This window comes from Thermobia domestica, chromosome 14 (assembly GCF_964235325.1).
Source record: "Thermobia domestica chromosome 14, izTheDome1.hap1.1, whole genome shotgun sequence".
In the NCBI taxonomy this organism is placed as follows: Eukaryota; Metazoa; Arthropoda; class Insecta; order Zygentoma; family Lepismatidae; genus Thermobia; species Thermobia domestica.
Genome location: NC_137467.1, coordinates 192,510,693 through 192,526,922, shown reverse-complemented (window position 1 = coordinate 192,526,922; position 16,230 = coordinate 192,510,693). Strand labels below are relative to the sequence as shown.

At 37.7% G+C, this 16,230-nt stretch overlaps 1 protein-coding gene across 3 annotated transcripts in view; it reads left to right on the top strand.

Moving 5' to 3' along the window:
- The window catches only part of Sbf (SET domain binding factor), a 211,026-nt gene that overhangs the window by 20,345 nt on the left and 174,451 nt on the right, over positions 1-16,230 (top strand). For all 3 annotated transcript variants that reach the window (XM_081739289.1, XM_081739287.1, XM_081739288.1), the window contains exons 4-7: positions 5,518-5,667; positions 8,391-8,610; positions 13,099-13,340; positions 14,980-15,285. In XM_081739289.1, coding sequence (XP_081595415.1) covers positions 5,518-5,667; positions 8,391-8,610; positions 13,099-13,340; positions 14,980-15,285 — 918 coding nt within the window. The remainder of the gene's footprint in view (positions 1-5,517; positions 5,668-8,390; positions 8,611-13,098; positions 13,341-14,979; positions 15,286-16,230) is intronic.

The following is a 16,230-nucleotide window of genomic DNA, read 5'->3' as shown; positions in this document are numbered from 1 at the left end:
CTCCAACGCAGGATTAAACGAAATGTTGCGGACAAGATAATAAGGTAATGTGATGAACAGATATTACCTTGAACATTTTTATACTTTAATATAGATAACAGAAGTTTAGAGTAAGAATCTGTACTCATTATATGACACATTGTCAAATATTTGCAAAACCCTATTTCGTAAAACTTTCTAATAATAATAATAATAATAATACGAAGGGGTATCGTAAAGTTTTAATCATCATAGTTAAAGCATCAGGATACAGCGATAGTTGTGATTTGTAGTTGTTAACACCTCTCTCTCTATTAATCATCACCCAGGTTTACAAATTTCTCCCAGCGTTCCTTCTCTTTACGGATATCGTCATTATAGAAGTCTGCACATTGTGCTTTAAAACACTCCTCCACCTCATGAATGACGTCATCTGTGTTGTCAAAATGGCGACCACGCAACAGATTCTTCATTTGAGGAAACAAGGTAAAGTCCGTAGTTACGAGGTCGGGAGAGAAAGGCGGTGCTGTAATACCTGGCAGCCTTACGCCCTTGATTTGTCGACAGCAACCTGAGATGTGAGCTGGTGCATTGTCAACTAGGAGAAGAACGCCTTTCGAGAGCATGTCGCGGCGTTTCGTTTTCAGAGCATCGCACAATTTTTCCAGGAGATTGCTGTAGTATTTCCCAATGACGGTTTGTCCTTTTGCAAGGTAATCTATGAGGATTACCGCATGACAATCCCCAAAAAACTTAGAGAATGACCTTCCCTTTTGACTTTAGCACCTTTGCCTTTTTGGGAGGGAATCGCTCATGGTTTTGGTCTCCAGATCATACTGATATATCTACATTTCATTCATGGTTATCAGACGTCCGAAAAAATCCTCTTCTAGCAGCGTCAACATCTGTTGGGAAAGGTCACACCGTGCTTGCTTCTGAAAAGGTGTCAGCAAACGAGGAACTCAGTCCGCAGATTCCTTAGACATGTGAAGTTCTTCACGGATAATTTTCTACCATAGCTGAAACCAATCTCATTCATAATCGTTTGGATGGTTACACGTCTTTCTTCGAGGATTAAACACTCCCCTTTTACCACAGTGGCCGCATCGTCCGTCAGGATGGTCTTCCAGATCTTGGGTAATCTGTGAGGGACATACGACCAGTTTGGAATTTCCTTTTCCACTTTAAAATGACGTCGCAAGGTGGATAATCAACGCCATACACAGCCTTCATCTCGTCCTGAATTTGTCCTGTATTATTGTCTTGAAATGCAGGAAGTTTATCACACTGCGAGCTCAAATCTTATCCGTCTTGCACTTTGGTCATTTTTGGCACAACCTGTAGCAAAAATAACAATCATTGGGAGCTAATTTCTTTTTACATCATACACATAAGGACCAAACATAATACTAACAAAATTTCATCATCATATCTTAATAACTTCCTGGCGATAATTAAAACTTTACGATAACCCTCGTAATAATAATAAAAACTTCTCCCGAAGAAATAAGTTTTGAATTGTTGAGAGCGTGAACGTAACAGGGACATACAATGAAATAGATGCGATTAAAATATATTTTTAAAATTGAGGTGTGGTGCTAGTTGTAATACTGATCAAATAAGTGTGCAAAAGATGAAGTGCATTCGTAACATGAAGTGCCACATGCGTCTTTTTTCTGCATGTATTATGTATGAATGTATGAAGAGCATGTAGGAAAGTATGATCGCTCAGTAGTACAATTCTCACTTTTGGTGCTAGTGCCCCCTGGTTCGATCGTAGGCCATGTGATTTGTGGTGGGCAGCATCATGTGCATGGGCTTTCTTGGGGTTTTCTCCTCATTTTTCTTGCACCAGTTATTTTACAAGCTTTCGCTCTCACTAATCAGCTGTTTCCTTTAACCTGTCACGAGACATCAAACGAGGTCACTGTTTTTTTTTTTTTTTTTTTTTTTTTTCCACAAATGTGTGTTCTGTGCGTCCGTGCAATTCCAGGTGTTTTGTTAAGTACATTATGAGCCTATCATTTAAATTTATTTATAAAAATGTATGGAATTTTATAAGTTACTTACACTGGACCTCCAAAATATGGCACTAATACAATCACATTTTATAGTTAGTAAGATACATCATTGTGCTAGAATCATACTGATGTGTAATTAATACGTTTCAAAATTCAATTTAAGTTCAAGTAATATAGAAAAGTAATATATTCACGTATTCCAGGGGTGTCGGATCATCAGAAGACACTACCCTGCTGGATTAGGGAGCCATCCCCCTCCCCCGACAAGTGTTATATTAATAATGTTATTAAACAGGGAAGAACATAGACTGAAAGTATTTGAGAACAAGATCCTGAGAAGAATATTCGGACCCAAGAGGAACGGGAATGGGGAATGGCGGAAACTTCATAACGAGGAACTACATAATTTATACGGTTTACCCAACATTGTTAGGATCGTCAAGTCTAGGAAGCTTAGGTGGACGGGTCATGTATCTAGAATGGAAGAAAGTAGAAACGCTTTCAAGGTCCTGACTGGAAGACCAATCGGAAAACGACCATTAGGAAGACTGTAACGTATATCCTGTTTCTAAATATATATATATTAATACTACAATTATTTTGAAAGGATATTAACACGTTACACGCGCACCTGCCTCCGCAAAGACAACTTAAACGTGCACGCTGGAAGGAAGGAGAATTTATTCCCCCACTAAAAAATAAATTATGGTTAGGTTGGTATAGTTCAAGTAACTGAACAAAAGTGGGAACTTATTAAATCCAATAGCTACTAGTAAAAATACTCTCATAGCACGCCAGGTAAACTAAGCTCTACATTAATCAAATAATAGAGTTAAATCGGATATTAACAACTTTATATCTGTAAACTCGAACAATATAATTAGTTGCCAAATTTTGAGAATACAAAAATTAACACAAAATGAATTTAATTTAGATCACAAAATTGAGAACTCAACTATAAAACTCATTATCATTCAAATATCGACCAGCGATAGCAGCATAGAAACCACCACAATGTTAAATGGCGTACTAACTTGCCAAGAGAAATTCTAGAAAATAATTTACTTACAGTTGGTATTCCAGTTATAAACCAAAGCTTTTACAGCAATAAACTCACATATTCACAATTTATCAAATACACTACCAACACTTAATTTAATTTAGAAGCCAATTAGGTTGAAACATATTGAATTTTGACACCAAAGGTAAACGTTTTCCTTCCGATTTGATAGCTGCCTGTGATCTGACGATCCCAGGTAGCGCTGCACATGAACAAACTTATCATTCCAAAAAGTACCACCAGAGGTCATTGAGAACCATAGCTTTTCTTGAAATGATTTAAATCTCAAATTAGGATACTATTATTATTACAATTCGGTGCAAAACTTGTTATCTCGTTTTAATAACAGAAAAATCGAGGATAATTATAATTTACAATTATTATTTTAGAAAATTCAAAACCTTGACCATTTAATGACATATTACAAGACCTAGGTGCAGATGGGAGGATAATATTAAGATGGATCTCGCAGAGATAGGAATACAAAGTAAAAACTGGATCCAGTTGGCTACGGATAGAAGTCAGTGGAGAGCTTTTGTGAACGCGGCATTGAACCTCCGGGTTCCATAGGCCATAGAGTTAGTTAATTAACTAAACATTTATAAGTAGTGTAACATTTCATTTTATAGTGTATAAAGAAACTGAAAATTATTACCATGTATTTGCGCGTAAATAACCAAATTTTTAACCATTACCATTACTGTGGCCGTCTTTAAAGCGAAAGCTTCTTTTCCAGGAGAGAGCGGGTCCTTCAACTCTTCATATTTTTTTTTTTCTTTCTTGCGAAACTAATATTTATGTGACAACACTACAAATAATTATAACCACTTTCGTTAATCTCGGAGCGTAATCGTGGAACTTTAAGCTTAAATAAATAAAAAATGAACAAAATAATTAGTTTCATAGAAGAAGAGGCAAATATGGTCTTTGCCTCACCTGGAGCCACACTTCCTAGAAATAGAAGTTTCCACCGTGAGGACGGCCAGAGTAAGGATAGTAGTTAAAAACCAGATGAAAGTTAATTTCCGCACAAATAAAAAGTAATAATTTTCATTTCATTTATATCTATAGGTGATATTTAAAATCGCGGTTAAGCGCATAGCATACGCGCCTTTGGCATGGAAGACCCGGCTTCGATTCCCGGCGGGAGCTGATGTAATTCGGATCCCACGCTAAGCTGTAGATTCACGTCTCATATAGCCTCGCTGTTGCAAGGGACGCTAAATTAAAAATCAAATGAACCAACACCCTAGCCGCATTGGAATAGCGCTTCTCCAGAGTGAGGAAGCGTCTGGTCAGAGGAAAGATGGGTAACTTCGTAGTCATCAGATGTCGTTGAAATTGCGGCGTCCACCCAGTGTTGTGAGGACAGTCGGGGAGCTAGTTGAAAGGAATAAGTAGCGAACTCCAATTTAGGTAGTCTAGGGGAAGTCAATATGTTGACCACACATCGTCCCAAAGGCGTTGAGTCCCTCAAGCCGGCTGATTGGCTCTGGCCTCTTAAGGGCTGTTGCGCCAGGAGTTCGGTTCAGTCTAATGTTGAAGATAACAAAACGGAAGATTTTAAAAGAGAAAATAAAAACTATAGTGTATTCAAAACTAGAAACAAATTGACGTTTGGAGAAGCACGTGGTACGCTGTTGCCACTGATTCATCAGCTGGAACTGTCCACCCACGGAATGTTGAGGTCTGTTGCCAAGGAAACTCTCCACCCACTGTTGCTAAAATGGCGTTTATGATTCGACCCTCGCTGAGTGACCGCAATAACTATGTGACGTAAATTCTTTTCTTCAAAACAAATATGCACATGTTTTTGAGCTGTCAGTTTGTTTCTAGTTTTGAAAGCGCTTTAAAAAGAAATGCTTAAGAAAGAAAGGAGAAACTAGGAGAATCCGAATAATAGGATGTCCATTCAGAGATGATGATGCTCTTTGGAACTCTTAAAGAATACATCATCCTGGCAACTCAGAACGCTTTCCTAGACTCGACATTTTTAAATGGTTCGTGCTGAATGTTGATTTTTAACAGTGGCAGCATACCAGGGTGTCTATTGGTCACAAAAGTCATGAAAAAGTCACTAAATCAGAAAACGGTCATGAAAGTCAAGAAAACGTCACGAAATTTACCTTTAAGGTCAAGATTTTTTTTTATCTGTACAAATATAAGTATAGACTGAAAAATTTTGTTCTATAAAACGTCAAAATTTATCACCAAAAATGTCTGTGGTCGGCTTTAGACGCTACCAAATCGGAAGGAAAGCACGCTTCTATCGCCTGCATGAAACTTCGTCCCAATTTGCACCGAAATTCGCTCTTGAAAATGTTTCTAAATATTATGGTTTAGGAAAGATAAGGTCACAAAAAAGTCAGGAAATTTCATTTTGGAATTTTAGTAGACACCCTGCATATTTTTGTATTTCCAGCTACAAATAATTTATTTTTCTTTTTTTGGTTATAGGAAGAAGATAATGTAGAACCAGACAATACTCATCCGAGTATAACGGGAAATCTTTCACGGTCACTTCCGTCAATAACTCATCACAGTATAATGTATGCTCCGAAGTGTCTAGTCTTGGTTTCAAGGCTAGATTACATTGAAACGTTTAGAGTAAGTAATATGTTTTTCATGTAAAAGCCTCAATTCATTCATATTATTATTTATTACTATTCTATAGGAGTATAATGCTAATTAGATACAGTATTTGCTCTCTGTCATTTACGAGTGAAACAAGATATGAAAGAAAGATTACGGATATTTCTGTGTGCAGTGCTTCAATCCATGTTTGAGCAATGTTTCAGCATTATCTCGTGCATTTAACTGAATTATTGTAAATAGTGTCACTCACTAAAAATACAAAGTAACCAGAAAAGTTCTTGCCGTTTCTGACGCCCCATTAACACGTTAGCTGCCATGTGGGTCCGATCGGACCTACTGGAGTGGTCTAAGAAAATGTCCTCGTAGGTCCGATCGGACCCATGATTTTTAATTTGTCGAGTTGTTCTTACAGTACTTGTATTTTAAAGTGCTGCCTCTAGTGTTAATGATCTGTAGTGTTTCTATCACATACAATATAGGAGATATTTATGCTGTAATTTGTCTTGTTAGATGTTGTTGATTAACGCCGCTAGAGGCGCTGAATATCAATTAACAAGCATTTGCTGTTTCTGTAGGGCCGATCGGACCTACGTGTTGCTTTTTGAATGACTTACTCTAATTTATTTTAACAAGATGCCAGTATTGTCAAGTCCCCGTCAATTTGTTGAATTTTCAGAAAGGTCTAGATCACTATATTGTTACTTCAAATGACATTAAGTTCTGCACATATTTCTTTGTTTTTCATTGCACAAAGAAACTACTTATTAGCACTAAAAGCAGCAGGAACTCATCAACTTCTTATACAAAGCTAGTTAGCTCCTTTATATAATAATGAACAAATGACTATCAAACAGAGTTGCCAGTTCAACTGTAATTTATCCCCTAGCTCATAAACAAAAAATACACAAGTAGGTCCGATCGGACCCCCAAGTTTCACGCGCGCGGATTCAATACATCGCCTTAGGTTATGTTTCAGCATTACCATTATGTTTAAAAAATATGAGCAAAACAAATATAATGTAAGTACGTACGTTTGGCACTCTACCGGTAAACAACAAAATTCATCCCTGGCAGTTAACGTGTTAATCATGCGGTCACAGAGAGGAAACGAAATGCACGTGCCTGCCTAGCAATCGGGGGTTAGTCTGACCATCGACCTTCAGTAATACAGGCACGTTGCGCACATACAACAGTCATAGCTTGTCCAGTGTCGAAGAGAAATTGAGGTATCAAAGCAGCTTGTTTGGTATGTTTGTTGTATAACTTTAAAGTGGCTCTATCAGGTACGCATCAATTCGCCGTGTATTGCAGGCATTTGGGGAGAATGCCATGAACGAATGCATTGCTAGGCATTGGTTCCAGAAATTCTGTTTAAGAGACATTTTGCATGAACCTTGCAGTGGACGACCACACGTATTGGATGACGAGGCTCTGAAGGCAGCCATCGCGAAGGACAGTGGTCTAACGTGTGATGAACTTCTATGTTTCTTCTGAAACAGTCAGACTGCACCTGGATGGGATAGGAAATTCATATATTTATTAAGCAAATGGGTATCCCACATATCGTCGGCAAGGAACGAGTGACATTATATTTGTCCTTGCTTACTTGCCACCTGAACACACTCGTCTTTGATTGCGTGCTCACTGGTGACGAAACGTGGGTCCTCTTTGACACTCCCAAGCGTATGAGACATTGGTTGTCGCCACGTGACCTTGTTCCTCACGCCTCAAGAATCACATCTGCACCCACGAAAGGGTATGCTCCGCAAGTGGTACACTCATGTCCAAAATGATTGTCGCATATCTATAACTGTCTTTTTGTAAGAATATAATTTGATAATGATTTTGCAGGGTACTTCTTATACTGATACTATGTGTATAATCGGGAAATGTACTGTATATTTGTGGTAAATTTCAAAGGAAAATAATTACAAATACGAAAATGAGAAAGAGTAAAAGAAAATGTTCCTAAATGGACAAGAAAGTTTTATTTTCGTTTTATTGTTCTTACTTACTGCTCTTTTGACATGAAATTTGCCACATACATGTCTTTGCCGATTATACACATACTAACATTATAAGAAATACCGGGCGAATTCGTTATCAAATTATATTCCTACAACAACTTATTTATAGACATGCGACAATAATTTTGGACATGAGTGTACATTACGAGCTCCTTCCATCTGGTAAAATCATTACTGCTGACCTCGACTCTCAACAGTGGCAAAGGATGTACCAAGAATTGCGGCAGAAGGAGTCGGCATTGGTGAATCGCAAGGGTGTGTCGTTCCTACACGACAATGTCAAGCCATATGTGGCAAAGAGGTCCCGGGAGACCCTGTAGCAACTTGGCTGGGAGACACTTGGTTATTCACGTATTCAACGGACCTTTAGCTAACAGATTATCACCTGTTTCATTTCGTCGACAACCACACCCGTGGGAGATTCTTCGCAAACGGAGGTCTTTGCATCCACGAGTTTTATCACCAGGGTATTGTGCAGCTGTAGGAACGTTGGCAAAACATGTTGAATGCTGATTGAGATTATTTCGAAAGCTAAAGGTACGTACCATCCACTATATTTCTCTTTATCACTGCTCTAGAACGGCAAAAACTTTTTTGGTTTCCTTGCACATTGGAAAGGTATGGGAAAGGTGCTACCTATTCGCATTTGTACGTTAGAAAAAAAACTTCTTCCCGTATTGATTTGAATTTGTTTTTAATTCATTGCAGAACTGTTTGGGAATTATATACACTGTATATATAGAGAATATGCAAATTCCGCTCGAGACTTTAGTAGGAAATATTCTGGGCTGCATCCAGGTTCCTCCGGCCGGAGGACCCCAGGTTCGATTCAGCATCGGAGCAGGTGATCGGCAGGCACTTCAGCCTCCTCTCAGTCCGTCTTTGCCTGTTACTAATACTTCAGTGAATCTTCTTTTCCAGCAGTTGGGTAAGTTCTAGCGTCATAAATAAACTGTAGAATTGGGAGGTAACCTGAAGAATCTTCCAACAGTGCGTAGTAGTTTTCTTAGGAACATAATGGTAAATTTAACCTTTTTTTTTTTTTTTTTTTTTATATATAAGTTGCAGAAACTCACAAATGATAGAATTGGGTGACTTTCATTATTTTTTAGTAGTAGATTCTAAAACTAAGGAAGGGGGACACAGTGGCTTAGTAGTAGAATGCTAACTTCTGGTGCGTAGGGACCCTAGTTCGATCTCCGTCCAAGTAAAATTTGTGTTGGGTAACATCGTGTCTGTGTGTTTTCTCGGGTATTCCTGTTTCCTCCCACAATCTCATTCCACCAATTCGTCAATCACTCATTTACCTTACTTATTCTCTAGGAAGTTCTAAGAAGTAAGCTAGAACTCTATACTAAAGGCACCATTCCAGGAAACTCTCAATAAGAATGCTGATTACGAAGCTAGAACTCTAAAAAGAATGATAGCATTTCGGAATTGACTGCATTGTTAATATACAAAGGGTAAAAAAATACACGACTGGACCGGAATCGAATCGAGGTCTCTGGCTTACCTTGCTGATGCGTTACTACTACGCTACTCAGTCCACTTCGTGAACAGGTACTCTTGAGGTCGATGTTCACACGGGAGGGTCCCACAAGTTGTCGTTAAAATCTGATCGCCACATAGCACATCTGATAGAGCATAATGAGAAATGAACATGAACAAAATTTAAGGTGCTATGGACAAGAAGGGTAGGAGCTAGGGTGCTTCAAAATTTGAATATCGAAAAGATTATTCATAAAATTAAGTATGTTACACAGATAGTATAACATAGCAAGATGTCAGCAGTGTCACAAAATATTGATGTATTTGATAAACGAAATTGAGTGATGCGATTTTTACGTCCTGTGTCAGCTTCGAAGCTATATAGGAGTGTAAAGTGAGATCCAAATCACTATGAAAGAGAAAGATTACCATGAAATGTAAGGTGAAAAGTACAACAAAAACATGTTCGAGACGGGATTGGAACCCACGATGCCTAAAATGTCGATTGTCTAGCCTTCTAGACCACACGGCTATCCTGGCCGACTAAAAACGAAATGAAGTAGTAATAAAATATTTCCAATGTGAATATGGTAATATTACAGTGTACAAACATAATCATATGGTATGTAGGAGAGGAAATAAAAGAATATGTCACTCAACACGAAAGACAGAAACCAAGAAATTACTCTTCCAAATATTGATAAGATAATCGAGAACCAGTTTACAGAATTAGAAAACACGTATTTCTTTTCTCGCTTGTATCATTTTGTTTTCGCGAGTTGTCTGCTTATTCATCGGGGCTTCAGAAGTATAATGCAAAATCCTCAATTGTTTCTAATGCATTCCTTTATTACCCTTTGTTGTCACACATCAGACTTCTCTATTGTACATTTTCAGTACATGCAGCTCCAATAGTGTGCAACACTGTGCCACTACACTTCACTGTTATGTTTAGTGATTTTAAATCGGTGCACTCTTGTATATGGTGCTATTTCAAACAAAATATTTTTATGCTGTTGGCAACACTGTTTCATCTATGGCAACACTGTGGTTTTCGATAGGGCATTTCGTTCTCATTATATTGTCCAACTTTTGTTTTGATTGCTTTAACGATTTTCAAGATATTTACTTTAAACGTACTTAATTTAATGATATAAACTTTTGGATATTCAAATTTTGACTCCCCGTAACTACTATCCTTCTAATCCATAGCACCTTAAATTTTGCTCATGTTCATTTCTCATGATGCTCTATCAGATGTGCTATGTGGCAATCAGATTTTAGCGGCAACTTATGGGACCCTCCCGTTTCAGAGGACATAGTATATATAGTATGTACTACGAGAAGAAGAGTGGAGGAGACGATGCCTCAGTAGTGGAGGTTTTACTTCTGGTGCAAAGATCCATGTTCGATCCTCGACGACGCGAGTTCGTGATTTTCGTGGGATTCTCCCGTTTCCTTCCACATTCTCATTTCACCAGTTCATGGTTAATCATTCGATTCCATTAATTATCTGCCTGCTTTAGCAAGGGCGTAATCACGGAACGTTAACCGAGAAATTTCATTTCATTTCGAGAAAGATAGTGTGAGTAAGGAACGGTATTCGTATTTCTTATGTAATAAATGTACATACGAATCATTTTTCCATAGAAAGGATTTTGTGGTGTGTATATCGGTTCTTGCAGTGTACTTTCAGTAACTCAAAACTTACATTCATTTACTTCCACTATTTTTCATCTCTTCATGTGTGTATATTAGACTTATTAGTGTAAGGCATAGTTGAATGTATTGGGGGCAAGACGTCTACATCCATCTATGACATACATAGTAAATATTCTGTAATAAAACAAATTCAAATTAAAAAAAAAAAAAAAATAGTAGTTTTCCTATCAGACGATTCAAATCACATCTGTAAATATTTTGGAGAACAGCTAAAACTTCCAGAGATATAAAAGTGAGTAATGAAAGACAATGTGAGGTGAGAAGATACTTGCATAGAAACGAAGCGCTGACCATTATTGCGAGCTTAACAGCCTGAGGTTCTCAACTTTTTCTGTGTCTGTCACGACCTTCTTCGTTTGTTCAACTGCAGTGCAGTTCGCATATGAAGAATGCCGCCTTCTGCATGTGGTGGCTCGTGCCATAAATAAGTCATCGTCCGAGAGATCGCGCGGAAACCACCCCCGATAACTAAATATCCAACCAGAACCCTCATTTCAAACAGTTGACAGTCACTTATCAACTCCACATGTCACTTAACAAGTCTTAGTTGATATAGTTCCAAATCTGTTCTGTAAGTTAGTGCCCGATTCCCTTGTTACATTGCCTGACATCTGTTTCATATTAGCCATAATATTAGGAAGAAAGAACAGACATTGAGTGTTAAGACGTTGCAACTCCGCAAATGCGGTCAAAAGAGGGATGTAGAGAGGAAGGGATGTTGTAAAAATCAGCATGGAAACTTCAAAGAAACTTACCGAACTACACTTCTGTTGAGTGAACGGACTATAACTAATCTTCTATATTTGCTATGGTGTTCTATGAAGACATTCACCTTTCATGTAGGTGAGATGGAGTAAGTAGTGACCAATGCATTTTTACAAGAGTTGAAAGAACTGCGATCTACCAGGTGCAAAATTTTGTTGTAAAGCTGTCTGTACAGCTAATAATGACATCTTTTTAAGGTTGTAATTTAAAGAAATTTGATTTCTCTTTATTTAAGTTGTTGCCATTTTACATGTAAATAACCTCCGAAACATGACTAATATGACGTTAGAATATCCTGATTAATATTCTATTAACCCTTTTAAATTCTGGCGTTTTTAAGGTAAATTACAGACTTTCACTCAAGCAGCTGCAACATCATACATATTTATCGTAGGACCATGGTTCGTACCTCATTCTCTTCAGAATAGAAAAGCCTTTCAAACGGTACCATTCACATTTTCCAATCATGTCCCTGAGGCTGGAAATTTGGGGAGAAATCGGGATTTTTTCTTATGTATTTTTCAAATTTTGGAACCCCGTGGACCCCCTGGTGTTAACGCACATATTTCAGAATCAACAAAAATATAGTAAAGGCTGTACTAAATGCGTGTACAAAATTTTAAGCTTCTATCTTGAATAGTAATGGCGGGAAAAATGATTTACCAATGAGCCCCTTAATGCCCCAGATACTCAAAAAGACGCGGATGTAATATAAAAATTTCCTGAGACATTCCTATTTATCCTAGGGTTATGTTTCGTACAGTATTCTCTTCAGAATAGAATAGCCTTTCAAACAATACCATTCTTGTGTCTCCGTCGTGCATCTGAGGTGGGAAAATCCCGATAAAAGGGATTTTTGTTAAAAATATCCCTCTTGTATACCTTTTTGCGCGTCTGGACTCTACTGTTTTAACACAGAAATCTGAAAGATAGTAAGGGGTGCACTGAATGTGTGTACAAAATTTCAGTCTTCTAGGTGCAGATATAAACCTGCTGAAAAATAATAAAAATAGACGTAACAAACAATTCCTTTGTTTCAAGTTTTGACGTCATCACACCCTATCTCTCGATGCAGAAAGACATAAAACCATACGTAGTGTGTTCTAAATGCCTCCATACTTAAAAAAACAAAGTAAAAAGCTTTATTGGTACTTTTTTAAATCGAATAATGGAGACACTACCCTAGTACCTAAAAATAGGTACTTAAAACGTAGCAGGGTTAAAACTTAATTCATTATAATATTACGTACTCTTGATTCTGCGGTGGCAGCTACGCTTGATAGAAAGCACTAGGCATTAAAAGGAAAAGTTACCTTTACGCATGGGTTGGGACAGCTTACTAATTGCAGGCAACTGTGATAGTAAATAAACTTATGTTTGAATTCCTAGAAAAACCATATTAAGCAGTCTGGCGCTAATGTTGCTCACCATTTCTTTCTAGGTATTCGTAATGTAATGTTCCTCTTCTGTGCCATCATGACAGAACACAAAATCCTTTTCCACTCGAAGAGCTACACCAGATTGACTGAGGCGTGCCATGCTCTAACTGCCATCATGTATCCCTTTCGATACAGCCATGTATACATACCACTTCTTCCAGCAGCTCTCGTCGAGGTCCTCTCAACACCCACCCCCTTCATCATGGGCGTTCATTCGTCACTTAGGAACGAAATATCGGAATTGGTGAGTATGGGATTTATTATTTGCTCCTAAAATAATACAGAAATAATAATATTATTATTATATAATGGTGCAGCAACGTCTGGTATTTTCGGATGTTGACAAGCATTATTTCGTTTAAAATTTGGTTTCTTTTTCCTTTTTTTTTCATTACACAAATCATACATTTCGTAATGGTACTACATTTGAAAAGATAATAAATTCTTCAGTTGTTTTTGGTGAAAAGGAACAACGTATGGTAGCCACTTTTCTTAAAGAAAAATTGTGGCAATATGGTTCCATTGTATTTGGAAGAAAGTATGATATGACTCGCTGTGGTTATGCTCGCAGACGTGCTCTTTCTGAGTAAGAGTATGGGTAAAGGCCGTTTAAAGTTGTCCTTGGCTTTACCGTATATATATAACGACTAGCCTTGCCCCCAGACCCCCGAGTCTACTCGGCCTATGGCCGCTCATTTCTTATCTATCGGCTTTTTGCATCAACAGTGAATTTCGTGAACTTGCTCTTCATATTTCCTGAATCTGCCCATCCGGGGGCTTCACCCCCACACACTGTCTTTGCTAGGCCTACGGCCTTGCACCTCTTGAACTCATAATTCTATCGTTTCTTTCCTATTTCAACAACCTAAAAGATAAGATTTTGTATTCCAAGAAAACTCCCATTTAAGTAGCATGGGAATTTCTTCATCCCCCTTTAGACTCCTAAAAATTAATAATATTAACTTTGGCAATTTTCCTGTGGTTAGTCCTGGAAGGCTACACTCATTACAAATTTCATCATTCTAATCCTGCCGGAAGTGCCTAAAAATTTTGGGCTGTAGAAGAAGACCCATATAAATACCATGGGATAGATTTTTCAGTTCCCCATAAAACCACTCTACTGTTGGAAATTTTTATTTCTGATGATACACTTAGGTAACGTTAACGAAAACGTACAAGCATACCGATTTTCATTTTTTTTCCAATTCTAAGTACCTAAACATGAGATTATAAGTCCGAAAAAAGGTCCATTTAAATAACATGGGGAAATTCCTTATCCTCTCTTTAGACCCCCTGAAAATTTAAAATATTCACTGTTGGCAATTTTCCTCTCTGTTTATCCCAAAAAGCTACAATCATGCCAAATTTAATAATTGTAGCCCTACAGGAAGTGCTCAATAATTTATGTCAGCTCATGTAGTTTTATATATAGTTAAGATATATGGTTTGCGGTAAAAAGCAATATCATGTAGCTTGTTAAACGGAGGTATGATGTGATATTAAAAATAAACTTTCCCTAATTTATAACTTTTATAAATTTCATAAAAGTTTCAGGCTAAATTATAACTGTCACAAAAATTACTTGAAACAACATAATACTGTATATTTGAAGATGTACTGATATTCTTTCTTTGCACAGCACCCTATAGTCTGTAAACAGATTAAACCACCTCAACTCTATATGTCTCTCCACTGCTGTATATAACAAACGCTCTTGATCCAATCTACAACCAACAATATAATAAACTCGTGACACGTATTTATGTTCTTTGTTGTAAGTTAATCATAGGGATTTATTTACTTCCTCTACATTATTATTATTATTATTATTATTATTATTATTGATTATAATGTAATATATCATGCTGCTCCTTTCTTTTCAGATGGATGTTATTGTAGCGGATTTAGACGGTGGTTCAATCTCAATCCCAGATGGCGTTTCTTTGCCATTACTTCCAGAGCCCCTGTGGACGCAAACGCAGGAGGCCCTCACGTTGGTTCTGCAGCCTGAATTGGGTTGCGCTGATCATGCTTTTCCTCCATTGGCTGTCAGGTCGTCGACTCCTGCCATGCTTGACAAAGAAATAAGAGCTGTGTTTATGCGCACATTTGCCCAGCTGTTGCAAGGGTATCGAAGCTGTTTGACTATCATTAGGATACATCCACGGCCTGTAATAACGTTTCATAAAGTAAGTGTATTCAATATATATACATATACTGGTATATATATCAGAATAAGTAAAATTTCAACGTTGTTTCTACTAAGTAGTAATTTATAATTAATAATGGTAGAAAGTTGTTCTAATTTGACAGTGTATGTAGTCTGTAGAATAAAATAATGAAGTTAATAAACGTTTACAGAAGGCATACTCATGTACAGTCAATTTGTAAGATATACTGAGTGAGGCATTTCGAACTGTTTTTTGGAAATATTTAGAAAACTACAAATCGGAGTTTTAAAAAGTTGTAATAGCAGTTGTTCGTCTCGAAGGGGAAATCCAGTGACACCACACTAGATCCGATTTGGCTTTTGTCGATTACAGCGCCATCTATCACGCAACGAAAAAATGTTTTCACACAAAAGTTACGTATTTTTGCCCGGAGAATCCGAATCTGCAATAAAAAATGCGGGCTCCTATTTACGATTTCGAAGTTGTGCCACTCCCGCCCCCGGAGGGTGAAGCAGGGGGTCGAATGTGGTGTTATTGGATGTCCCCCTTTGAGAACAACAACTTTCGTTACTACTTTTTTAAAATCCTATTTGTAGTTTGCTAGATATTTTCAAAAACAGTTTTAAATGCCTTACCCGGTATATATGCTTATTAGTTTAATGCAAATACGTCAGATGTCTAAGTTGGCAACGGTCAGTCGGCAGCCACAGCCCCGGGTTAGTGGCGGTGTGTTAGGGCAAACTCCGTACTAGTCAGGAGTATTAGAACGGATATGTGTAGTAAACTGTGCAGACGGTGATAGTGTAAAATGTGCGACTTTTCTGATTTCCAGGTGCACATCGTTGGCACTCGTTATGTGGTGCAGCCAGCATGATGAAAGTGTCGAGTGTGTTGTGGGTGTGTGCAAGGAGGGCATCCAAAGTGATAATGAGCTACAAAAGTCACGATAAAACCAAATCGGCG